The 27,984-nt window shown below is 44.1% G+C and overlaps 1 protein-coding gene across 1 annotated transcript; it reads right to left on the reverse strand.

Annotated features, from left to right (window-relative positions):
- Positions 1-341: 341 nt before the first annotated feature.
- LOC149470254 (peroxynitrite isomerase THAP4-like) lies at positions 342-27,801 on the reverse strand. The gene is made up of 5 exons (XM_089665673.1): positions 27,059-27,801; positions 19,965-20,124; positions 18,394-18,503; positions 13,511-13,614; positions 342-5,087 (listed from the first exon to the last, which is right to left on the reverse strand). The coding sequence occupies exons 1-5, from the start codon at positions 27,114-27,116 to the stop codon at positions 4,968-4,970; spliced, it is 552 nt and encodes a 183-aa protein (XP_089521799.1). The 5' UTR covers positions 27,117-27,801; the 3' UTR covers positions 342-4,967.
- Between the last annotated feature and the right edge of the window lie 183 nt (positions 27,802-27,984).

The raw sequence follows: 27,984 nt of genomic DNA on the forward strand, positions 1-27,984 counted from the left end.
GGTAACAGAAGGAACAAGAAGTGAGACAGGAGTACCAGAACTCCAGGAGATTCTAACCTAGAAAAGACAGGAACCCTATTTTCAATGGCTACATTGGGCGACCAGTGCACCTAAATTCTATTTTTCACCTTATGTCCATTTTAAGAGGTTTAAGAGGGTGAATGATTATGAAAACCCTGCCATACTCTATCCAAAAGGCAATAAAATGTATTGCCTGGTATCAAGCTTTAATTAATATTACTGCAAGGTGCGTTCCACTTAACCTTCCTCAAATGTAATTTCAGTTACTGGAACAAGAAGTAACTTGTATTAGATGTATCTCTTCATATAACGGACACTGCTTCTTTTTGTAATTGCTTTATTTTTAAAGTTAAGTCATAGAGCACAGTTACATAAATACAGCCATGAACAGATAGATGGCCAGGTAACATTATTTCCAGTGATACATATTAAAAAAATAAATTACAAAGTGACTGACACATGGCACAGGAGAGTAGAGAGGTTATTCTGCAGTACAAACACAATAAGAAAAACAACATGGGTGTATGGTATGGGAATATGCATCTCAAGGTGTAGAGGTGTGCCTGAGCAAATCTGATTCCCGGTGGCTAATAAGCTGACCATAAAAACGGATGAGTGCTAACCTTCTACTATACTTATGAGACCAGGATGTAAAAAAGTGGGGAAACTATGTGAAATCTTAGAAACCGCCGGGGGGGAGGGGGACCAAAGAGGAGCCAACACAGGAAAAGGTGAGCTGGGAACAAAGGCATTCTTCCTGGCATGGTAAAAGGAGAGAGGCTCAGCAAATTACACAGGTTGTGTCAGTGCATTTAAGTAAGCATCCGCATTGCCAGGGCATCCAAGTGGACCTGAAGGTCTCTTCTGTATTGTGAGGTGTGGCAGTAAGGTCTTTGATATCTCCTATCTCATTGACCTTAGCAAACTAAAGAGATTTTGTGGGTGGGTCCGTTTTGACCATCCACCTTTTAAATACAGCAAGGGCCTGTATTCTAATTCAATGGAAGCAAAGTAAATTTATGTTTCTCTGAGAGGTCCAACAGGCAGCCTGCCGGATTATCACTCAAATCCACTGAAATGAGCTGCTTGATAATGCCTGTCATGTCTTGCCAAAAAGGTAGTATTTGGGAATATTGCCAGAATATGTAAAACAAGGTACCCCTCTCTTTTCTTCACCAGTCACTGGAGGCCTAGGGAAAAACATGGTGAAGGGTTGCTGATACCCTGTACCACCTCATCAGGATTTTATAGCTGGTGGGAAAAGTGGAGAACTTTTGCTCGTTGAGCAGTTAGGCATATTCCAAAATCAGATTCCCATTTCAACAGGGAAGGAGTATGAGCATAATTGGGTACAGACCTGATCAAAGATGCATAAATAATAGAGACAATGACAGATTGGTTTTCCTTTATGAAATAGGCATTCGAACTCTATTGAGGGGCAGATAATACCCCTCTGTCTGGAGAGCTTGTGTAGAAAATGGTGCAGTTGTAGCCCAAACCAAAAATCTAATCGGTGATCGAACAACTGGTTCACATTTACCGAGGAAAGGGTGCTGTTATGGATCAGGTAGTCTATCAGGTGCGAGCGAACACTGCCTGAAAGGCATTGAATTTGTCTTTAACCCAGGTTCTGAGGTAAGGAATATGTGGAACCTGGGTACTGTGAAAGGTTTCCCTGGAAACTGTCAATGTACTCCCCAGGGTGGGATGCTTGCATATTCTTGCCAATGCCTCCACTGGCTTCCACTCACCCAACAAATAAAGTTCAAAGTACTACCAATTTACAAAGCCATCCACAACTCAACCCTCAGCTACATCACTAACCTGGTCTCAAAATATCAACCAAACTCCTCTCTTCAGTCCTCCCAATACCACCTGCTCTCTAGTTACCATGTCACCTCTTCCCATGCAAGCCTCTCTCATCCTATGGAACTTCCTGCCCCAATCTGTCCGACTATCTCCTAATCTATCCACCTTTAAATGATCCCTGACAACCCTTCTCTTAAAAGAAGCCTATCCTGCTTTAAACAAATGCACTGTGTTTTTACTTTCTCCATCAGCTCATCCCTCACAGCTATTACCCTTTGTATCACTTGACCCTCCCTCTTAGATTGTAAGCTCTAAAGAGCAGGGCCCTCTGATTCCTGCTGTACCAAATTGTATTGTAACTGTAATGTCTACCTTAATTTTGTAATGCACTACGCAAACTGTTGGTGCTATATAAATACTGTATAATAATACTAATAATAATACGTCAGGTGGTAACAGGGAGGAAATCCAGGGCCAACTCAATGCTGTGTCTCCAGAGTCTTCACCTCTATGGACACCCAGCGGTTTGCTGAGCCATGACAGTACCAATCTACAACTCTGGTCAGGTGTGTCGCTCTATAATAGACCAGAATGTCAGGGAGGCCCACACCTCCAGCCACCTTAGGCAGTTTTAGAAGCTGTAACCTAAGACAGGGTTTTTTATATGACTAGACGAACTCCCGTATCATGGTACCCATTCTTCTGAAGAAGAAAGAGGTCAGTCTGATAGGAAGAGCTTGGAACAAAAAGAAAACCCTGGGGAGAACTATCATTTTTATGGCATTACTGCGACCAAACCAAGTTAAGTTCAACTATTGCCAAGCCTGTAGATCATCCTTGATTTTCCAGAGTAGGGGGTCAGATCACTGGGATCTGACATGATGTTGGTTCCCAAGTACCAGATAGAGACAGAAGCCCATTGAAACGGAAAGTGGGGCCAGACAGACTGATTGGTAGCCAGGTCTGTAAAGATATTGAGGATTTAGTTAAGCTTATTTTGAAGTTGGATAAAGACCTAAGTAATGCAATGCCTTGAACATCTTTGGCAGGGTATTCATGGGCTCTGTAACAAAAGATCAAGTCATCAGCAAAGGCTGTAACCTTATGAAGATTTTATATAGCCGGATATGTTGGGGTTCTAACATATGTTGCAAAGAAAAGGCTCTAGTGTCAGAATTAAGATTATGGGGGACGATGGGCACCCCTGTCTCCTCCCAGAACACTACCCCTCTTGCATCAAAAACAGTAATAAAAAACAACCAGCTAAGTAGATGTGGACAATTTCCATGTTGAGAGTTCCTGCCATTGAACTATAGCTGAGCTCGTCAACATGGCAACTGGCTAAAGGGTGCTTTACAATGGAAATTTTTTACTGTTAATAAATAGGATAGGTTACTGTGCAGTGATTCGACATAGAAGAGCCTTGAGCTAGCTAGTAGATATTCAAACAGCAATGCGGAGTTGATTCTGAAACCTTACAGGAAAGCTTATGATGCAAAAATAACTAATACTCTTTTGAAGATCACAAACCATGAATTGCTGAATTTCAAGCAATGGTGTGCCAAAGTGAGGTAGTCCAGTTACCTTTTTATAACAACTCTAAAAGCATCCAATACCTGCAGACAGTTCAAGGTCAGATAGTTTACTGTACACCAGCCCTCTGAGTTCCTTTCCATGCTTTGTCTTCATTCTTACCTGTCACCTTAAAGAGAAAAACCCCAAAGTAGATTATCTCTTCCAGTCTCTAGATCTTAGGTCTCCAATCATAAACTCACTCATATTATCTATCTGACTTGCCTTTTACCAGCTGTATCCCATCAATTCCAACACCTTCAGAGAATACCTTTGTGCCGTGTCTTAGTGGGTTAGCACACTCGCAGACTAATGCCCCGTACACACGATAAGAAAATTGTATGAAATATTTTGCAGAACCACTGATCGAACAATTTTCTCTTCGTTGATGAGCAGGATGTTTTAACCGATGATATTGTGAATGAAAAAATCTGGTTGAACAACAGTGAAAAATGTTGTTGTTTTGCATACGAACAACCGATTTTCTATGCAGTGGTATGACGGTCGTACGAAAAAATCTATCAAGCGCTATCACGCATGAGCGGAAACAGAAGATGTCTCGGATGTTTATGTCCAAGGAATCTTTGTAAACACGAACGAAAAATCCAAATGTTAAAAGTAGATTGGCCTAATGAGATAATGAAACCAGAATTCTGCATATTATATTTTATTTATCACTATATATATAGATAATATAATAAACTATATTATACTCATTGCTGTTAATTGTTGTGTATATCGCTCGTTCTGGCCAGAAGGACGTGGCTACAAGGTCACACGCATACTGCATCACTTCCACTTGTACGGAAGACATCAACACTGCGTATTGCCCGATGAACAATTTTTTTAGATTGGTTAATGTGGGCCAGGATTTCAACCAACGAACGTCAGATGACCAATCAGTCGATTTTCGAATCATGTATTCCCACCTTTAGAAAGAAAAACAGTTAAACAGAGCCACTGTCTAGCTCTACAAAGGAAGTAAAGCCTGCATATGTTATGAACAAATACAGTATGTCTGCCCCTGAGTACATATATATGTCTTTGTCATTGACAAAAACAGCTGTTGACCCCGCCAGAAATTAAGTGACCTGATAATTTCCTCTACTAGGCCTCGTGCACACTGCAGCGTAAAAATGTTCAGTACTGCAGGTTTTTTTACTCATCTAAAATGCATACCATTGACTACAATGTGCCTGTACACAGAGGTGCATAAACAAGCACTGCATATTCATGAGTAAAAAAATAAATAAATAATATAGAAAACTCTGCATTCCTGGTCAGTATTTTGTGCCAGTACGCGCAAATACGTGCATATGAGCATAAATATTAACACATTTTGTCTAGGGATGTATTGTAAGCGCAAACGCGCTTTCAAGGTCAGATTTCTTGAGTACTCAAAGACCAGGCTGGCCTTGTATCCCTTCATATATATGTAACACACATATTATTATCACAAAGTCAACTAACTGGACTAATAAGTATTCTCGGTTCACAATCAACAGCTTTAAATATTATTGGGTCCTGTGAGTTTCAGGGCTTTTCCACATCTTGGACACAAACAATTATGAAGTCACTTTCTTGTATGTAACCCGTGTGTGACGAGCCATGGCCTGTGTGCTGGTCGCCATGCAGATTGTATGCTCCAGTTTTCCTTCGGGGGTCAGACGGAAGGTGCGGGAAATCTGCAAACAGGAGAAGATTGATAATGGAACACTAATAGCAAATACTATCATCTAAAAACAAGTACAAAAAAGTCTATGTAACAGGCTCCTTGTACAAGAGGATTCAGAAGGAATCACATGCTCAGCAGTCAGTCCTTTCTCTCTCTCTCCTAGTTCATGACTCATCCACTACACAGCAAACGCTGGGAGGGGGAGGAAGCAGGAAGTGAAGGGGAGAACAGAGAGACACGAGGCTGGAGAAAAGACAGGGACACGTGGAGCCCATCCAAGCAGAGGAGGAGGCACTACAGCACTCAGCGCGGATAGAGGGACCCTGCTGTGTGTTCAGAGTCTGGTGAGCTGTCCCCCTGGAGAGAGTAAGACCCACCATTTACACTTTGCATATAGACTGGGACATCCGCACCCCACTGCTGGGATCTCACCCATCCGGGGCCCTATGCAAGCCACAGATCCCTCTGCTTGCTTTGCCCCTCACCACCAGTATAATTGAGACTGTCTGCCCCGGGGACTGACACATACTGGGAGATTGCATCCTGCGACTGCCCCTGGTCTTGGGGTGCTTTGTGTTGCCTTTAGACACTGAGGTTGGACCCTCTCAGCCCAGAAACCTAGTGAAATCTGATGTAACCCACACCAGCTGAAACTCCAAAGAAGTCTTCAGCTGCTATTTACTTCATTGTAAGGAATAAACGTGCACCAACTAGAGCTCCACCGTTACAAGGACTAGAGTGGGGGAATCTGGCTTAGTAGCTTTATTAGAGGTACCTCTTTATTGCATTCTGTTCTGACTCTGAGGTGATTTTTGGCTAACGCCCCTCAGAAGCAGAATCATACACCGGTGTGGGTAATACATTTCATTGATAGAGTATAAGTAAGTTTATTTGTTTGATATCAGTTGTATTCTGCTTAAAGTGCGGCTCTGCCATCAGGAGACTCTTGGCTGTGAAGCCCTCTAGTGGCAGACCAAATTTACTGCATTGCATAAAAGAAGAAAAGTAAGTTTTGAAGTTGAAAGGGGAACCCCACCCCTCTACACTACATTTTATTCTCCATAAAATTGTTCTTGTTTTATTTAACCCTGTGTCAGCAAATGTCTTGGCGGGGTATTTGCTATTCATTACCAGTTGTGCCAGAGGGATTGGGTTTGCTTAGGGTTGGATCTAATGAGCGCAGGATCCATAATATATTCCAGCTTGTCCCAAGGGGCAGTGCTACATGTGGGGGCTCGTCCGGGATACTTGCTGCTCAATTACCCAACAACCACTCAAGCAGTGCCCTATACCAACTCCTAAGATGGACGTCGCAGCCGCGACCAAGTGGTGCAGCATGGAAAATGCTTGCCCAGAACGGAGTGTAGTGATCGAGTTCCCCAGAGAAAAGGGGACCGAAGAACAGATTAACAAGATAGTGAATGCACTACCCACAGAGGGGAAGAAAACGTGCGTGATAGATGTGATACCCGCCTCAGACACCACCCTGGCATATGCCCTGCTAGAGTGGAAGAAGGGGATCCCTGACAGTTTCCAAGGAGCCAATATCCAAATAGAGGATGGGACAAGGCTCCAGTTACTTCAGTTGAACACCCCAGGGCCTAGTTGTGCAAAACCTGAGAGGGAAGAACCCTTGTCCCAGACACCTCTAGCCACCATAGGCCCGGAACTCCTCACTGCATTGGGGGACTTCATGTTAAAATGCCACAAAGACCCCTCTCCATACACAGGGATGTATCGGAAGCTCCGATTCTTCTCGGGTAGGCAACCAATACCTACCGGGGAGGATGGCTTTGAAGAGTGGCTAGACCAAGCCATGCAAGCACTAAGTGAATGGGACATTCCTGAGGCCCACAAGAAACAGAGGATTACGGAGAGCCTAAGGAGCCCTGCATTGGAGGCCATTCGCAACCTAAAACTTAGCAAACAGGATTGCACTGCTCAGGACTATCTAGATATTTTACAAGATGTATTTGGGCGTACTGAAAAGGCTTCAGACCTCATCTATCAGCTAGAGCATACCTACCAAAATGAAGGGGAGAAACTCTCCAGTTACATGGGACGTCTAGACAAGATAATATACCAAATTCTGCTAAAAAGGGGAATAGGCCCTGAAAGAGTAGATGAGGTTCGGGCGCAACAAGTCCTACGGGGAGCCAGGCCCCTAGACCCCATTGCTATTCTATTACGAACTCGGCGAGATGGTGGCCTCCTGAACTATCCAGACTTGATCCGGACTGTGAGAGAGGAGGAAGCCATGTTGGATGACAAAGAGAGACAGTCAGATTCTGTTGTAGGGGTCCGGGTAGTCAATGTGGGAGGTGACACCCCTGAAGTTGAACTCCTTAAGACTCAGGTGTCCCAACTAATGGAGATGGTGACCTTACTAATGGCGGGACCGTCGGGTTTAGTGAGAGAGATGAGAGCAGTTTCTGAAAACCTGTCAGGAGTTGCCCCAACGCAAGCAACTAGTCCCACCATTCAAATGATCTGCTTTAATTGTGGAGGGACCGGACATGTCAGGAGAGTCTGTCCGAGCCCCAGGAAGCCTGAAGCTAAGCGCCAAAAACCGGCGGAAAACTTCAGAGGGCCCTGGTGAAGGAGCAACCCAGGGACCCCACCACCGTAGCTAGCTCCACTCAACCAAGTAAAAGGGGGGCGAGGAGAAAATCTGGTCCTATCCAGAAGGACCCCACCATCCCTTACAAACAGCCTAGGGAAAATGCCACTTCACCTCAGGGAGTCAGTGCACACCTCAAACCTGGGAGTCAACCACGGCTTAGGCCGAGCCAAAACTCCCCCAGGAGGGGAGTAAGGATAAGAACTGCAGAACAGAAGAAGACGGCTACCTGTTCACCACTCCCTGGGAATTTAGTGGGACCCTCCCCTGTCGTCCCGATTCAGGTAGAAGGGATTTATAGCAGGGCTCTTCTGGACACCGGAGCCCAAGTAACCCTTCTGTACCGAGACTTCTATGACAAGCATCTGAAGCATTTGCCCTTGCAGAAGCTGGAAGACCTGGAAATATGGGGCACAGGAACCCAGAAGTTTCCCTATGATGGTTACCTATCGGTCAGACTAACTTTTGATCCTTCCATGACAGGGAAGGCTGAGACTTTCGAAGCCTTAGCCGTCATCTGTCCCCGGCCGCCTGGGGCCAATAGGAGTCCCCTAATCATAGGGACCAACACCAATCTTGTCAGAAGGCTGTTGGCGCCATTGGTCGAAGAGCCCAATGATCAACCCACTTCTGTACATCCCATGCTGAGGCAAGCATATCAGCGCCTGGTACAAGAGAGGAGAGCCCCAGCGGAAAGAATAGGGAAGATATGGCGCCTGGATCAACATGAGAAGGTGCTACAACCCGGAGAGGTGGCGTGTTTACAAGCATCAGTCAAATTGACCTGGAAGCAGCCAGGCCCCTTCATTGTCCTTGAGGCTGGTGGCTGTGAAGAGAACACAGGAGTGGAGATCCTCCCGGAGGTAGTGTCAACAAAAGCGCTACGGAGGAGCCACGGAAAGGTTTCGGTCAGTGTTGATAACCCAACTGCTGCCCCAGTGAAAATCCCAGCTCGGGTGCTGTTAGGACATGTGGATCCTGCAAGCCCAATCTTGCCCACTGAGCTAGGGGACGGAAGAGAGAAAGAAATCCCTGTCGATGCGTTTTACCCAAGGAACACCCCCCTTTCCCCGAAATGGAGAGAGAGAGCGAAGAATCAACTCCTAAGGTGGCGGGCTGCATTCTCCAGAAGTGAGTTCGATGTGGGGTGTGCAGAGAGTGCCCATCATCGGATTCGGCTTCGAGAAGACAGGGAAAGGGTTCGACGAGTTCCATTGGGAGATTTGGATGACCTGCGTGAGCAATTGGCAGAGTTGTAGAGGACAGGCATCATCAGAGAGTCCCGAAGCCCATACGCCTCTCCGATAGTGGTGGTCCGGAAGAAGAACGGATCTTTGAGATTGTGCATCGACTACCGGACGCTAAACCGAATAACTGTTCCTGATCAGTATACCACCCCCAGGGTAGAGGATGCTTTGCAAAGCCTATCAGGGGCAAAGTGGTTCAGTGTGCTGGACCTAAAGAATGGGTATTACCAGATCCCCATGCACCCGGAAGACCGAGAAAAGACCGCGTTCATAACCCCAATAGGGTTCTTTGAATTTGATCGGATGCCTCAAGGTTTGTGCAACTCTCCAGCCACCTTTCAAAGGCTGATGGAGAAGACGGTGGGTGACATGAATTTAATTGAAGTACTGGTATACTTGGACGACATCATTGTGTTCGGGAAGACTCTGGAGGAACATGAGGAGAGATTGGAGAAGGTGCTCAAGAGACTTCATGATGAGGGACTGAAGTTGTCTTTGGAGAAGTGCCAGTTTTACCAACCCTCGGTCAATTACCTGGGTCATATCATATCTGCCGACGGAGTGGCCACTGACCCCCAGAAGCTGGAAGCTGTCACCTCATGGCCAAGGCCCACAAATGTCACAGAGCTCAGATCTTTCCTGGGGTTTTGCTCCTATTATTGCAGATTCGTCCAGGGCTTCGCTCGGATAGCCCGCCCACTCAATGAACTGCTCAGAAACGAAGAAGACAATGATGATGCAGATCTTTCTAGACCTGCGAAGCCAGCAGTGGGACCCAGGAGGCCTAGGGAATCTATTCAAGGACAATGGACAACCCAGTGTGAAGAGGCCTTTGAACGGCTGAAAAAGAGTCTAACCACCGCCCCAATCCTGGCCTATGCAGACCCAGCCAAGCCGTACGAATTGCATGTGGATGCAAGTAGAGATGGGTTAGGGGGAGTCCTCTATCAAGAACAGAATGGATGCTTGCGACCTGTCGCCTATGTGAGCCGGGGTTTGGCGTCCGCTGAGAAGAACTACCCCACCCACAAGCTTGAATTCTTGGCCTTGAAGTGGGCAGTAGTGGACAAACTTCGAGATTACCTATATGGAGCAGAATTTGTGATAAAAACAGATAATAACCCCCTCACATACATTCTCACTACAGCTAAGCTGGATGCTACTGGCCACAGGTGGTTAGCTGCCTTATCGGAGTTCACTTTCAGCCTCAGTTATCGGCCAGGGATTGGGAATAGGGATGCAGATGCCTTATCCCGAAGACCTCACTGTTCCAAGGATTCCCCAGAAGAGTGGACTCAGGTGCCCTCTGAAGGGGTACGAGCCTTATGCCAAGGAGTGGAACACCGAACAAGAGGTGGGTCCAGGGCAGAAGACATTGGGATTTCGGCATCTGGCGTTCCCAGGTGTTATTGCAATGTCACCCAGGTTGGGGGTGAAGGCCTGCCCAAGCTTTCCAGGAAGGATCTGCGAAGAGATCAGTTGGAAGACCCCCTCTGTGGCCTAGTATTGAAGGCTTTAGAAAGCAAAAGCCCCGATTTGCTTCTTACATCATCAAGGGAGGCCCGGCGGCTACATCGTGAGTGGGATCGGCTACAGTTACGCCACGGAGTGGTCTACCGAAGGGGCCCCTCTGATGATCCTGAAGTAGTGTCAGAACCAACATCGGAAGCAACGCCAGAACCATTGCTAGAGCCCAGGGAACAGAGAGAGCGTAGAGTTATTCAGCCCCCAAAAAGACTGACATATGATGTGTTGGGTGAAAACTCTGAGGAAGTAGTACATGCTTCTAGAAGGAATCTCGTGACGCCTGGTTCTCCTACAGCAGTTTCGGTAGAGAACAGCCCCAACTCACCCCCTGGCACATCTGGTTGGGCCATTCCCATTAGTGTGGCCTATGGGCAGGACAACCCTCACTCTGCTACATGGTGGGAGGTTCCTCTGCCAGATTCTTATGCAAGTGTGAATAATTTAATTTCCTGTGTGTACTAACTTTGCTTTTTCTCCGCGTGTATATAAAAAAAAGCATGTAACAGGTTGCTTTTACTGCTGTCTTTGGAGGACCAAAGCTTCTCTGGTGGGGGGAGTGTGTAGCAGGCTCCTTGTACAAGAGGATTCAGAAGGAATCACATGGTGAGCAGTCAGTCCTTCCTCTCTCTCCCCTATTTGTAAAACCTGGGCATTCTGCCAAGTTGATGACTCATCCACTACACAGCAAGAATGCAGGGAAGGGGAGGAAGCAGGAAGTGAAGGAGAACAGAGAGACACGAGGCTGGAGAAATACAGGGACACGTGGAGCCTGTCCAAGCAGAGGAGGAGGCACTACAGCACTCAGCGCGGATAGAGGGACCCTGCTGTGTGTTCAGTCTGGTGAGCTGTCCCACTGGGAGAAAGTAAGACACACCATTTACACTTTGCATATAGACTGGGACATCCGCACCCCACTGCTGGGATCTCACCCATCCGGGGCCCTGTGCAAGCCACAGATCCCTCTGCCTGCTTTGCCCCTCACCACCAGTATAATTGAGACTGTCTGCCCCGAGGACTGACACATACTGGGAAATTGCATCCTGCGACTGCCCCTGGTCTTGGGGTGCTTTGTGTTGCCTTTAGACACTGAGGTTGGACCCTCTCAGCCCAGAAACCTAGTGAAATCTGATGTAACCCACACCAGCTGAAACTCCAAAGAAGTCTTCAGCTGCTATTTACTTCATTATAAGGACTAAACGTGCACCAACTAGAGCTCCACCGTTACAAGGACTGAAGTGGGGGAATCTGGCTTAGTAGCTTTATTAGAGGTACCTCTTTATTGCATTCTGTTCTGACTCTGAGGTGATTTTTGGCTAACGCCCCTCAGAAGCAGAATCATACACCGGTGTGGGTAATACATTTCATTGATAGAGTATAAGTAAGTTTGTTTGATATCAGTTGTATTCTGCTTAAAGTGCGACTCTGCCATCCGGAGACTCTTGGCTGTGAAGCCCTCTAGTGGCAGACCAAATTTACTGCATTGCATAAAAGAAGAAAAGTAAGTTTTGAAGTTGAAAGGGGAACCCCACCCCTCTACACTACATTTTATTCTCCATAAAATTGTTCTTGTTTTATTTAACCCTGTGTCAGCAAATTTCTTGGCGGGGTATTTGCTATTCATTACCAGTTGTGCCAGAGGGATTGGGTTTGCTTAGGGTTGGATCTATTGAGCGCAGGACCCATAATATATTCCAGCTTGTCCCAAGGGGCAGTGCTACATCTACATTTTGTGATTTCACACGACCACAAGCCATCATGTCTCTGCAATATGAAATGCAACAAAGTGATCTGTTAAACAAAATTCAGTTTTGTGTAAATGTGAGAGAGCACAAATATACACGACAAGTGTATTGGCACATGCTAAGTGAAACGGTCATACAAATTATGCAACAATGTAAACACAAAACACATACATATTTGTGATCTCTGCATTTTCTGGATCATCTATTCTCAACCAGGGTTCCTTCTGAGATTGCTAGGGCTTCCCTGAGCTGTGGCTAACTGACCTCCTATTTGATTTTACCTGCCTAGTTCCATGACCAACACCCAGTGCCGGGCCAAGGTCCTCTAGTGCAGAGGGAGAAGATGCCAAATGGTGCCCCCCCCCCCAAATGTATGAGCATTGTGTGTCAGTAAAAATATCCCCCCTGCCCCAAAAAAACCAATACATGCACTATAGGAGGTCTATAGGATCACAGAATCGGGGGGCCCCCCGCTAGTGATGCCAATGGCTGTCGTGTTGCCATTGGGCAGTGTTTGCTTGCCCGCCCCCTACCTGCTCTCCTTGCTGGAAGAAGATGGTTGAGGGTAAACAAACACTGCACAGTGGCGATCGAGCAGTACCGATCAAGGAGAGCTGCAGTGGCAGGAGATGGAGCTGGAGGGGAAAAAGAGCACAACCCGTCCCTCCTCCCTCTTCTCCAGATCTGGCTTGTCTCCTCCAAAGCTAAACTGACAGGAGTAATGATGCTGCCATCACTACTCCTGTCAGCTTGTAGGTAGGAACTCTCTATACGGTGCCCCCCCCCACCCTCACAGAATACCACTGCGCCCAGGCAGCCGCCTCTCTTGCCCACCCCTTGTCCTGGCCCTGCCAACACCACTTGCCAAAGTCAGCATCATGACACAGATGGTCTTCTTTGCCAACACCACTTGGCTAAGTCAGCATCATGACACAGATGGTCTTTTTGGTGTCTTCAAGGGTTGAATGCTTCCTAGTGACCACCAATATATGAGGCATTTCTGTCATTGACACTCGATGAATTGGCTTTAGTAAGGGTCCCTTGAGACAAACATTAGTTTAGAGGCTCCTCTTAGGTAAAGAGATCGAGAAAGGTTGTTCAAGACTATTAAAACATTTAAAAAGGTTATATTATATTCTTTAAGATAAAGAATATATGTACAAACCTCGTATACATTGCCTTTAAAATAATATTCAGATTTTTGATTAATTAGAAACTCTTTTTTTTAAGAAAATTCTATATTCTGCCAGTAGTACTCTTTTTCTGCTCAGGCAAAATATGTCACTTCTGTTCTTACCTGCTGCACGTGAGGCTTCTTGACAAAGCTAATGCTGCCGAGTGAGTGTGAGGTCAGAGTGAGCTGTTTCCCCTGCACTTCCCCTTCTTCCACCTCCACAACACCTAAAGCGGAGAAAGGGTAAGAAGGTGACAAAATGTGTGTTGCTGCTGTATAACGGTACAGTAATTTTTTTATTACTAATCTGAGGTTAGGGGTTAAAGGGTTAGGGACTGATGTGAATGTACAATATATATGTGTAAATCGCTGTGTAAACTGACAGCGCTGTATAAGTACCTGTAATAAATAAATAATATTAAACGTTAGGCTTAAGACAAGAGTTATTCACCTAAGATGAACTTTTCAATTATGCTTATCTACTTGAAGACCCACTAACATACATATACATTCAAGTGGTTATACCGGAATGATGCCTGCAGCTACAGGCATTATCCCAGCAGGTGGTTCCGCAGGCCACTGGAGGACCGGTAGTCCGATGACCTCTATGACACAGGAAACTGGAAGCAAAGAGTACTATAGTCACTTCTGTTTTCCCGGATGCAAACAGCGCCATTTTTAAAATAGGAAAGCATTTGATCACACCAATCTTGATTTGATCAGATGCTTTTAGGACAGTGGAGAGGTATGGGATCCAATACACCCCTGATCTCTCCATAAAGAGTACCTGTTACTGTCTTTTGCTGTCACAAGGGATGTTTACATTCCTTGTGACAGCAATAAAAGTGAAAAAAATTAATTTAAGAAACAGTGTAAAAAAAAATAATTTTTAAGCACACATTGGTCCTTCACATAGCTACATAGTTAGTCTGGCCAAAAAAAGGACAAAAATCCATATACAGTTGCAAGAAAAAGTATGTGAACCCCTTGGGATTCCGTGGAGTTTTGCATGAATTGGGCATAAAATGTGCTCTGAACGTCATCTACGTCACAACAATAGAAGAACACAGTCTGCTGAACATAATACTACACAAACATTAGATGTTGCCATGGTTTAACTGCACATCACATGTAAACATTCACAGTGCAGGGAGGAAAAAGTATGTGAACCTTTGGACTTAATAACTGGTTGACCCTCCTTTGGCAGCAATAACCTCAACCAAACGTTTCCTGTAGTTGCAGATCAGACCTGCACAATGATCTGGAGTCATTTTGGACCACTCCTCTTCACAAAACTGTTTCAGTGTAGCAATATTCTTGGGATGTCTGGTGTGAATCGCTCTCTTAAGGTCATGCCACAGCATTTCAATCGGGTTGAGGTCAGGACTCTTGACTGGGCCACTCCAGAAGGCGTATTCTGTGCTGTTGCAGCCATTGTTTTGTTGAATTACTTGTATGCTTTGGGTCATTGTCCTGTTGCATCACCCATCCTCTGCGGAGCTTCAGTTGGCGGACAGATGGTCGTACGTTTTCCTGCAAAATGTCTTGATAAACTCTGGAATTCATTTTCCCATCAATGACAACAATCCGTCCAGGCCCTGAGGCAGCAAAGCAGCCCCAAACCATGATGCTCCCTCCGCCATGTTTCACAGTGGGGATGAGGTTTTGATGTTGGTGTGCTGTGCCTTTTTTTCTCCACACATAGTGTTGTGTGTTCTTCCCAAACAACTCAATCTTGGTTTCATCTGTCCACAGTATATTTTGCCAGTAGTGCTGTGGAACATCCAGGTGCTCTTTTGCAAACTTCAAACGTGCTGCAATATTCTTTTTGGACAGCAATGGCTTCCTCCGTGGTGTCCTCCCATGTACTCCATTCTTGTTTAATGTTTTCCTTATTGTAGATGTGTCAACAAAAATGTTAGCATGTGCCAGAGATTTCTGTAGGTCTTTAGCTGACACTCTGGGATTCTTCTTTACCTCATGCAGCATTCTGCGCTGTGCTCTTGCAGTCATTTTTACAGGACGACCACGCCTAGGGAGAGTAGCAACAGTGCTAAACTTTCTCCATTTGTAGACAGTCTGTCTTACCGTGGACACATGAACATCAAGGCTTTTGGAGATACTTTTGTAACCCTTTCCAGCTTCATGCAAGTCAACAATTTTTGATCGTAGGTCTTCTGAGAGCTCTTTTCTGCGAGGCATGGTTCACATCAGACAGTGCTTCTTGAAACCAGTCAACCCAAAACAGGTGTGTGTTTTTTAAGGGCAGGACAGCTGTCAGCAACACATGCAATATCATCACACTGATTGGAGTCAAGGTTGGCTCACTCCTGGCTCCAATTAGCTCTGGGAGAAGTCATTAAGCTAGGGCCTCACATACTTTTTGCTCCCTGCACTGTGAATGTTTACATGTTATGTGCTATTAAACCATGGCAACATCTAATGTTTGTGTAGTATTATGTTCAGCAGACTGTGTTCTTCTATTGTTGTGACTTAGATGACGTTCAGAGCACATTTTATGCCCAATTCATGCAAAACTCCACGTAATCCCAAGGGGTTCACATACTTGTTCTTGCAACTGTACATGTAAATGCAATCGCACCACAGATGTGTGGTATTGCCACGAACGTCTGAGTGAGTAATAAGTCTAGCATTAGACCTCCTCTGTAACTCTAAACGGGTAACCTGTAAAGGCTTATAACGCATCGCCTACGGAGATTTTTAAATACCATATTTTAGAGTCATTCCATAAGCATGCGCATTTTCAGAGCATGACATGTTTGGTATCTATTCACTCGGCATAACATCATCTTTTATAGTTTACCAAAAACTTGGGTATTATATTGTTTTGCGTGCATTAAATTTCATGAAAATGTATTTTCTCCCAAACAATGTTGCATTCGAAGAACCGAGAGACATAAGAAATTGCTAAACCCACCATTTTATTCTCTAGGGACTAAAAATCTATATATAATGTTTGGGGGTTCTAAGTAATTCTCTTGCAAAAAATACAGATTTTTAAATGTTAATAAAAAGTGTCAGAAAAGGCTGGGTCTTCAAGTGTTTTTTTTTTTTTTGCAGTACAAAATTATATGCACTAAAAGCAAAATACAGCTACCACAGTAAATAATGGCAGTACATGAAGCCCACAAGAACTCCATTCTAGACTGAGTATGGCATAATCATAGAAAGCAAATTATATAACAGTGGAATACAAGTAACCTTAAAAAAATAGTGGAAGATATGACTATTAAGCTATACTACCGTGTTCTTTTCATTTTAGCTTTAGACTATCCAAATTAATTAATGAGCCTAACTATTTGCATATATTGTGACAGATGGACAGTCTGAAAAGGCAGTTAGGGTTCGTTAACACTTGCGTTGATTAGTAACACACATTTTAACATTCATTTTTAGTGTGATTTGATACTTCTGTGATGCTTTTTTTGAAGTTTTAATGAATCTTGGCAAATGCCCTGTATTTGTCGGTTTCCTTTTCTTCCCATATATGAAATACCAAGTGAAGCCAACTCTAAAGAGCCCCTCTACTGCTGCAGGTAGGGTTAGGGAGCACAATGATAGACATCTATGGAGGCTTTGGAGAAGTGGTGAAGCACCAAAAAGCAACACGGGGTATAATTTCTGCAACTCAACAGTGTGAAAAGGACTATAAGGCAACTATTTTATTCAGTGATAGCTGCTCTGATTGGCATTCAAAGTGCTTCATAAACGTGAGACAGATGCCACATTCTGAAGCAAGTGTGCACAAGGCCTTAAAAGAGAAGTTTGGGATTCTAAGAAAAAAAGAAACAGATTCATACTCATTTAGGTGGATGCAGCATCAGGCTGGGGGGGGGGGGATTCAGGCTTTTAAGACCAAGAATTGAGCTATCACAGACTGCTGATCGCTTAGTTCTTAGTCTTCAGTGAGCAGAGAGGTGGTGAATGTCAGTGCTCTGCCCCTCAAGCGCCCACTTGGGCACCGAGCTGTGGAGGGGTGGAATTGGCTGGCTTAGGCTCTCAGCAGCGCTGTAGTGTTGACTGCTTTTTTTTGTCTAGGGGACTTGGTAAACCCCATTTACATACTTGATCCATGGATCCTGCTGGTTTCTCCACCCTCAATATTAACTTATATATTTCTGCACTTGAATAAATAAAAATATAGTGAAAAGAAAAAGGAGGGGAAAAGCTGCTGGCACAGGTAATAAGATATAACCAACCTCACAAAATACAAATCAAAAAGTGCAGCGCTAATCATTTAAAAAGTGATAGTCCAACAAAATTGTGTTCCTATAACAAAAGCCTAAGATATGTGTAAAATAGTGCTTCCATAATAATCCAAAGGAAGACGAAGTGCCCATCAATGCAATTCCACTGAAGGAAATAGGAGAACACCTCGGAGGTCTGGTGGTAATTAAAGTAAAGTGAATGCTTACCAGAATCAATTGGCTTTCAAATGAATGAAAAAGCCAACAGCACTATAGGGAATAGCCCCAAGCCAATCCTTAACTGATGATGGGATGTTGTTCTGACTCTGGACTCTGCTCAGACTCCACTCCCAAATTCATAAACAGGAGTTAATCGCCTCCATGTCAGCATCATGAGTAATTTCAATGGTTTCCACAAGGGCCTTATCTGCACCAGACACCTCCCTGTGCGGTTGGGGATCCTATCTCCACCATGCCCACTCAGACAACTCTTCAGGAGTCCTGCCCGCCTCGGGCGTCACTGCTCCCCAGCCTCTTCTCCCCCAAGCTCTGGTGATATAAGGTCTTCTGACAGTTCCCCACTGGAACATGGGGGACACCCTCTGCCGGGGAAGTGCAGGATTGGGTATGTAATACTGCTTTTAAGTCCCCTAGCCATGAAAGAGAAGTTAACACTTGCAGTTCAGGCACACCCCCACTGCTAGGGAGTGTTTCCTAGAGTTGGGATTTAATTTATAACTACCTTATTAAAATTAGGACAATCATTATACATTTGCAAACACTAAAATGTAGAAGTACCTAGGTTCTGGGCGCATACAAATGCCACCTTGTTGGTTCTCGGCTTCACATGGATGAATCCACACTCTCTGTGCAGTGGCTTCCCATTATCAGGGTTGGAGGCACAAAACCTTTAGAACGACATTACCCATACATAAATATATAATTTCTCATCACATGCCTTCAAAATGCACTTTTCATAAAATAATTACAACTGTTCCGTCTTTCTAACTTGCATCTGCCATTCTGGATGCAAGTCAAATGCAACATTATTCATCTATCATAAGATCTATATCTTCACTGTACTGTATATAGATGAATTGGGGACAGTTATTCAATCTTGGAAAAAATGGTGTTGCCTAAGTAATGAGATTACTGGTATTATTACAGAAACCTACACTGTGTAAATGGAGTCTACGCTCTATGAACAAAACCCTAATATGAGGCAAATGTATAGTCTGGTATGATGGGAGGCTGAAACTCCACTTCTCATAGTTGCCCCATATATGCATGTCTTGGTGCAGCAGCAGCTTTTGCCAGCCACAATGACAGTGAAAAAGAGTGGGGCTTAGTCAAGGTTCACACCTATCCGTTTTCTGCTGTGTTTTGTGGAAACGCACAGCAGTCCATTTAACATGATTTCCTATGGAACTTTTTTAAATGCAAAACACTGCGTTTTTGGTTCTATAGACTTCAATGGAGAGCTGAAGAAAAGCATGTAGTGCATTTTTGATGTGTTTTCATTTTAATCTGCCCAGCAACAATTAAAAAAAAAATCAAAACACAAAAAGCATTGAAAACGCATTTGCAAAAACGCACTGCATAAACGGATCAAACGCAATCTGCATAGGTGTGAACCTAGCCTTAGTGTTACGGAGATATACTTGAAATGACACCTTGTATTTCAAACATGTCTAGAATGGTAGCACCACTATGACAATTTTCGACTGCTGTACTGGAGTGTGGAATCTGTCAAACAAATCTTTATATCTCTGCTAGAATGTGCTGTCTGTAGTATGAGTTTAAAGCTCCATATAGTATAATTTTATTCATTCCTTTTGGGCCACGTACCCATGTAAGTCAGATTAATATAAATATAACACCTGCATGTCCACACTAGAGCTGGCCATACGCTATTAAAGAGAAGTATGGGATTTTTTTTTTTTAAATCATACCTAGGTGGATGCAGCATTGATCTAATGATGCATCTGTCCCCCACCGACTCTAAGGCTGAGAGCTGAGCGAACAGACACCGCTGATCGCTCAGTTCTCCCCGCCGCTTGGACCAGAGAGCGGTGACTGTCAGATACCACTGTGCTTTGCCCCTCCAGAGCATACTTGAGCATAAGGCTAGGGAGGGGATGGAGTGGCTGGCTCAGTCTCCCGCTGAAAATTTTAGGTTTGGCTCCTTTGATTTTTCAATGGAAGAATGATAGGCAGGAGGGTGGCAATAAGGCCACTTATGAAGTGAATTGCAGTAAATTCATCAGGAACTGGCTACAATTCACATAGTGGGAGATATGACACTGTCTAAATCAGTAATATTTTTGCACTATATCAGCAAACCAACCTTTCTTTTACAAGCTACTTACATGAAATGCAGCATAGGCTGGCCAACATGTGATATGACAGCTTTATCCATGTAGCGAAATGATGGTATAGAGGGAAATTCCCCCTCCCCAAGGGGATCTGACACCCAGGTCCCCAGCATCCATGCTAACGGGGCCACAGCAGGGTTCAAAGTTGGTGCATCTGCAATTTACACAAAATATATTATTACCAGGTGTATAGGAAATAAGCCAATAATAGTTTTTATTGAAGGCATAGAAGAAACAGGCAAGTCAAAAATATTAAAGTAAACGGTAAAGTAGCCATTGAGTGTTCTATTGAGTGCTGTAATCCAGGCCAACCTCACAGTTTGCATCAGAATGAACACAAAGGACTCAATTAAAAGTGAAGAGGCTCTTAGATTGTAAACTCCAAAGAGCATGGCCCTCCTAACCCTCTTGTATTGAACTGTATTGTTGCTGTATTGTCTCCCGTTATATTGTAAAGCGCTAAGCAAACTGTTGGTGCTATATAAATCCCGTAAAATAATAATAATAATAATAATAATGTATAACAATAAACAATACAAACAACCATATATTCAGCTACCAAATGTATGCATGCACACATCACTCCCATACTTAAAAAGCCCTACTGGACCCCACCAACCTGAACAACTTAAGACTCATCTCCCTGCTGCCATTTACCTCTAAACTCCTAGAATGCTTAGTCTACAATCACCTGAGCTCCTACCTCACTGACAACAACCTTCTTGACCCTTTACAGTCTGGCTTTCGCTCAATGCCCTCCACTGAAACTGCCCTACTAAAATTCACTAATGATCTACTAACTGCTAAAACCAAGGGCCACTACTCCGTACTCTTACTACTTGAACTCTGCAGCTTTTGATATGGTTGACCATCCCCTCCCCCCAAAAAACTCCACTCTCTTGGCCTCCGAGACTCTGCTCTCTCCTGGTTCTCCTTCTACCTTTCACAGCGCTCCTTCAGCGTCACCTATAACTCTGCCTCCTCCTCTTCACTCCCTCTTTCTGTAGGGGTCCCTCAAGGTTCCTTCCTTGGACCACTTCTCTTCTCCATCTACACCTCTTCCCTTGGTCACTTGATAAACTCCCACGGCTTTAAGTACCATCTCTATGCTGATGACACACAAATCACCCCTTCAGTCTCCTCTCGCATTACTAACCTACTAAGTGACATATCGGCATGGATGTCACTCCACTTTCTCAAACTCAATCTTTCCAAAACTGAGCTCTTAGTATTCCCCCTAGCCCGTGCCCCCTCCCCTGACTTCTCCATCAAGATCAATAACACAATCATCAGTCCCTCCCCTCATGCCAGGGTACTAGGTGTACTCCTAGACTCCCATCTGTCCTTTCAGCCCTAAATCCAATCGCTGTCCAAATCTTGTAGACTTCACCTCCGCAACATCTCCAAGATATGGCCGTTCTTAACCTCTGAACCACTAAGCGACTTATTCACTCCCTTGTTATCTCTCATCTTGACTATTGTAACTCCCTCCTCATTGGCCTACCTCATCGCAGGCTATCCCCTCTTCAGTCTATCATGAATGCTGCTGCCAGATTTATCCACCTTACTAACCGTTCTGTATCTGCCACCCCTCTCTGCCAATCCCTCCACTGGCTTCCCATTGCCCAACGGATAAAATTCAAAACATTAACAATAACATATAAAGCCATTTATAACTCTGGCCCAAATTACATCTTTCTCCAAATATCACCCAAACCGCACTCGCCGCTCCTCGCACGACCTCCTTCTCTCTAGCTCCCTTGTCTCCTCATCCCATGCTCGTCTCCAGGACTTATCCAGAGCTTCCCCCATCCTCTGGAATTCTCTACCCCAATTTATCAGACTATCGCCTACTCTGCTCACTTTTAGGTGATCTCTGAAAAGCTATCTCTTCAGGGAAGCCTATCCTGCCGTCAGCTAATAATGGAGTCTTCTACTCTTCCTACCAGTCCATCCCCCATAGTTACTACCTTTTGTACCACAAGCCCCTCCCTCCTAGATTGTAAACTCTGAGGAGCATGGCCCTCCTATCCCTCTTGTATTGAACTGTATTGTTGCTGTATTGTCTCCTATTATATTGTAAAGCGCTGAGCAAACTGTTGGCGCTATATAAATCCTGTATAATAATAATAATAATAATAATGTAGAGTAAACATAATGCACTTAGATTTGCCTGAATTACAGCAATCAATGGAACTCCTATTCCAACCAAAATCTATGTAAGAATTGATGATGTATGATATTATAGTGTTCTTAGTATATCGATTTTCATATTTCTTATTATATTTTAATTATTGTAAAATTCTTTTTCCTTTGACTTGTTATATTTGACATTATATTTATGTTGTAGTGTGTCATCGTGTAATTTATCCCCTGAAGAAGACTCTACAGGAGTTGAAATGCATTGGAATTTGTTGTATGCATTGTCAGTCTAAAATCACACTGTCATCCTTTACCTGTTTGAACATCTTTGCCATCATACAAATCAGTAAACCTTTTTATCTTTTGTATGAATAAAGTATTGTATTTTTTTTTTATTGATTTGTTGTATTCAGCACCTTTAAAGTCCCCTCCACCTTATTCCTTGGGATATGTATAACTGTAATAAAAGTAAGTTATCTTTTTGAAATGCATTCATGGACCACAGCCTACACACACGTTGTGGTTATTTTTATCTAGTTATACCTGCAGGGTGTTGTGTGAACAACCAACTGCTGCCAAGTGAAATGTAAGTCAGGTATTCTGAATCTGCCAGCTTTCAGCTCTTTTCTGTGACAGAGGAGACTAAAGGTGGGAATAGACGATTCGAAAATCGACTGATCGGTCATCCGACGACCGAGAGGCGTTCTTTCGTTGGTCGAAATCGTGGCCCACATTAACCAATCTAAAAAAATAATTTGTCGGGCAATATGTAGTGTTGACATCTTCCGTACAAGTGGAAGTGATGCAGTGTGCGTGTGACCTTGTAGCCAGGCCTTTCAATCCAGAACGAGCGATATACACAACAGTTACCAGCAATGAGTATAATATAGTTTATTACATTATCTATATACATAAATAGTGATACATAAAAATATAATCTGCATGATTCTGGTTTCATTATCTCATTAGGCAATCTACTTTTAACATTTGGATTTTTTGTTTGTGTTTACGAAGATTCCTTGGACATAAACATCCGAGTCATCTTCTGTTTCTGCTCATGCGTGATAGCGCTTGATAGATTTTTTTTGTATGACTGTCATACCACCACATAGCAAATCGGTCGTTCGTATGCGAAACAACAAAATTTTTCACTGTTGTTCACCCAGATTTTTTTCATTCACAATATCGTTATCGGTTAAAACATCCTGCTCATCAACGAAGAGAAAATCGTTCGATCAGTGATTCCGCAAAATATTTCGGATGATTTTCTTATCGTGTGTACAGGGCAATAGGCTGGTCATACATTATACAATTTTCTTGATAATTTTGTTTTAGATTTACCGAACACTATATAATGTGAGGTCAAACCGAAACACTTTCAATAGTATCCAATTAGGGAAGCCCTTGCACTACATAGTTGAAGGTAAATCTAAAGGAAATTGGGCAGAAATTGGACAGAAAATTGTATAGTGTATGGCCATCCTAAAAGAGATGAAAAGGATAGAGATGTGTAGTGCAAAAGAGGAGACCCAAGGAAACAAACTCATACAGAAACACATGCAGGGGATTCATGGCATCCATCTTTAGCAGCTTTATATACTGCGTTACACTCAATAACTGGGCATTCTGATTTTAGAATAGTTTCAATGTTTTCTGCAGTTCACTGATTGATTTCACTTGTCTGTAAAATCTCTTTAATGACTGCTATGACCCTTGTTATAGCCCCCATGTAATCCAACCAGTGCTCCTCAAACTGTCAAGGAACAACAAATGCCAGCATGCCCTGTCTACCTGAGGCTGGGACCTATAATTACCCACCGATACAGCCTATCCCGAATACTCCAGCATTCTCAAAACTCTCAATAATGGCAACTATAAATTAATCTACCTCCTCTTCAGGTCAAAACATGCTGGCTGGCTGTATTGCCTAGTTACGGCATAAAAAAAAAATATATATCAGATTTCCCTTTCACTCTCCAGCTAACATTTTCAAGTACATGTGTGAAACTGAATATATACTCAAACACTTTACCCAAGGTTCACACCTAAGCGTTGTCCGCAGCATTTTGCAGAAACGCACTACAGTCCATTTACCGTATTTTTCACCATATAAGACGCACCTGACCATAAGACGCACCTAGGTTTTAGAGGCAGAAAACAGGAAAAAAAAATTCTGAACTAATGGACTGCAGACATAGTACAGGAGATGACCAGAGACTGCGGACAGTACAGATGACTGCTGACCTTTGGGGAGGTGGGGAGCGGGTACCTGAATTTGACAGGTACCCGCTCTTACTTCCGCAGAGTTTTTGTTTGCTCTTACCTGTTCCTCGATCCAGCCGCGCGCTGTCTTCCCGGCTTCTGTAATGGCGCTCGGCATGACAGCCGGGTGCCCAGTGCGCATGAGCGAGAAGCACTTGCGCTTTGTGATTGGTCCGGCGGCTTCTGGGATCTGTCATGTGTCCCAGGTACCGCCTTACCATTCACAAAAAGCACCGCTTCTTGCGCATGCGCACTTGGCACCCGGCTGTCATGCCCAGTGCCCACACTACAGAAGCCGGGAAGACAGCACGCCGCTGGATAGAGGAACAGGTAAGGTCCCGCTGCAGAGCTGAGCGGCCGGCCCGGTATTCTGACACGGCCGCAGTGGAAATACCGGACCGGCCGCTTCATATTCGCTCCATAAGACGCACTGACATTTCCCCCCCAGTTTTGGGGAAGAAAAAGTGTGTCTTGTACGGCGAAAAATACGGTAACATGATTTCCTATGGGACAGGTTCACATCTCCACGTTTTCACCCGGTGCATTTTTTGGAAAGGGTCAGGGACTTTTTTAAAACGCAAAAAGTTGCGTTTTGGGTTCTATAGACTTCAATGGAAACGCTGCAGAAAAGCAAGTAGTGCATTTTTTGCATTTTATTCTGCCTAGCAACAAGAATTGAAAAAAAAAAAAAACCCGCTTGTGCAAAAACGCAAAACGCACTGCATGCAAAAAAGTATGCAGTGTGTTTTGCTGAACAACAAAAAAAAAAAACCTCCAAATGCATCATAAACGTGGCAAAAATGAATGTGCAAAAACGCAACGCAAAGCGCACTGCAGAAACGAATCAAATGCAAACTGCATAGGTGCGACCCTGGCCTTAAGACCCCTTTTACACAGGTGGATCAGGTGGATGACAGGTCTGTGTCCACTCCGCTTGTGCAGCGCAGACTAGGACACAGCCCGCTGTTCTCTATGGGGCGGTTGGATGTAAACGGACCGCCTGTCCATTTACATCTGATTGTCACTCGATCCAATCTGCTAGATATATGAGGAACAGATCCCCCATTCGTCTGTTTTTAGCAGATCATATGGGATGCAGGTGGGTGTAAATAGACACATGTCCATTTACATCTGGACCCCGCTGCTATCTCAGCCAACGAAGAAAGGCAGTCCCGAGATAGCTGAGACTCCAGTGCACATCGCTGGATCGAGAGGGGGCTTAGGTGAGTATTAGGGGGGGAATGCTGCACAGAGAAGGTTTTTTAACTTCATGCATAGAATCAGGGTTGCTGTTAGAAAACACAGGGCCCCATAAAACCAACCTGACAGCCCCCCACCACCAAAAAAACCCCCAGTTTACTATACTTCAGTTATGAATGAACACAGTCAGTTATTGCTACTGATCACTCATTGTGTTCATTCAGGAAAGGATGGGGCTGGTAAATGTGACATATTTACCACATCCTTCCCCCACTCTCCACCCTGAAGGATCTTATGCAGCTGCTAGTGGGAAAGAGAGGAGGGAAGCCGGTAGCACTGCAGGGGTGGGGGCACATGGGGGAAGGGGGTTTGCTGGGCAGCAGGAGGAAATATATGGTGCACAAGGAGGGTGATGAGTGCACCGTGGGGGGGGGGGGGCAATTACTGGAACCTATTTCCTTTTTGGCTCTCTCTGCAGTAGCCGAAATCCAGTGGGAAGGAGAGGAAAAGAAGCCAGATTTCAGCTGCTGCACAGAGACCCACACAAGGGATCGGTTCCAGTTATTGCCCCCCCCCCCCCGCCATGCTGATCTCCCTCCTTGCCCATGTCTGCCACCTGGGCCCCATACAGGAAGACTGGTCCTTATCCACAGCCCTGCATAGAATGCACGAAGGTAAAAAACCTTCAGCCTTTACAACCGCTTTAATGGACTGCCTTGACAAACTGCAAAGTTACCATGCCAAAAGAGATACACTAAACTAGAGAAACTTCAGGTGCCACGACAAGTATAGAAAAGCAGTGGCCCTGGAAATACGAGACCAAGCATGGCTAGCTTACTAACATGCTCTGATAAACACCACAAATAAATCTTTTGTTTGCATCTTAAAGCGTCATTCACAAGTCCATAAAAATGCGCATATACAATTTTAATTATGGATCTGAACACAGATATATTGTTTTCAATAGAGCCATTCACACAGGTGCGTAAATATCAGCTACTTTCAGATCAGTAACACAGAATCCAAAAATCTGCATCTAAGAACATGCCATTTACATGCTTACGCATATAAATACACGTATACACATTTGTATGAGCGTAAATTAAAAATCAAGTATCATAAAAACAAGTTATGGACACATACGCATCTTTACGCGTTTAAAATAATTGATATGCTAGTATTTTATTGATCATTACCCAGCAACTTTTCGTTTAGAAAACACATTTGTAATAACATCAACATAACAAATTTTTGTGTGAATGAAGCATTAATGTTATCCTCAAATTAAATATTCGCCAGTAAAAATGTTATAGAAATCTGCACCCAGCTACACTATTATTAGACTAAAACTCTAAAATGATGGTTAAATTAGCTGGAAAAAAAAAATGACACATGTCTGTTACACATGGGGGCATATTCTGCAGAGAGAACCCCACTGTATTACAATCTATGCTATGCACTAATCATAAATGACAGTGTTTCACCTGTGCTGGATTCCAAGGCCATTCTCTTCTTTGTCCTTGTCCCAGGATGTGATATCATGCAGAAACAGTGCACTCTGGGATATGTAGTTTTAGGTTAGAATTCCCAAGAGCTATCAATATTGGCTCTGGTCTTGGTTACAGAGTAAACTACATTACATAACATTGTGAAGTCATCATCATTAGCTGAGAAAATAACCAGCACACTGTATATAGAACAAGTATATAGCATGCCCTCCATACTCGAAATATAAATGCCAAAAGATTGTATGGGTATTCTTCTAGGCAGCAATAAGAGACGGGGGGTTATTTACTAAAGGTGGAAAGTGCAAAATCTGGTGCAGCTCTACATAGACACTAATGTGTCACCAGTGTGTTGATCTGCGTTTTAGCGCAGCTGTAAAATGCAGATCAACGGAAGGATATCTGCAAAACAATAATCCCCGATGTGTCTTATGCACACCATAAGGCTGTGTTGACCTGCGTTGCACTAAAATGCAACATGCATTGGGGCAATTAGGGCTGGATAGCCGATTCCTGCACCTAGGATCACAGGTGTATGTGAACAGCTGTAGCCTGGGAACTTGTACAAAGCAATGACAGGCTAACGAGAGCCACACCTGTCTGCTGCTATTCACATTTATTTGCACATCCAGAGGTTTCCTGCGGTTAGGGACAGATGTGTGACCCTGGACATAGAAAGATTGCTACCAGGGTCAGACATCTGTTCCTAACCTTAGGTAACCACTAGATCTCCCTATGCATGTGGACAGCTGCAGCTCCTGTCTGCCTGTCATTGCTTTGTACAGGCTTACAGGGTACTCTGCAACCCAGTTCTAGTCTTCTATTAGGTTGAAAGACATCCACTTCCTGTGAGCCCAGGGTGTCAAAGAACTGTCTGCATTGGGAAGTGTAATTAGGATGCCCTG

The sequence above is a fragment of the Staurois parvus genome, unplaced genomic scaffold (genome assembly GCF_062004578.1).
Source record: "Staurois parvus isolate SC_StPar_1 unplaced genomic scaffold, SC_StPar_1.0 ptg000049l, whole genome shotgun sequence".
In the NCBI taxonomy this organism is placed as follows: Eukaryota; Metazoa; Chordata; class Amphibia; order Anura; family Ranidae; genus Staurois; species Staurois parvus.

Coding starts and splice junctions, on each gene's coding strand:
- LOC149470254 (XM_089665673.1), bottom strand. CDS start 27,116: ATGATATCACATCCTGGGACAAGGACAAAGAAGAGAATGGCCTTGGAA. Junction 13,615..18,393: donor TGTATGCGCCCAGAACCTAG/GTACTTCTACAT, acceptor TCTCCGCTTTAG/GTGTTGTGGAGGTGGAAGAA. Junction 5,088..13,510: donor AGAAGCCTCACGTGCAGCAG/GTAAGAACAGAA, acceptor TCCTGTTTGCAG/ATTTCCCGCACCTTCCGTCT.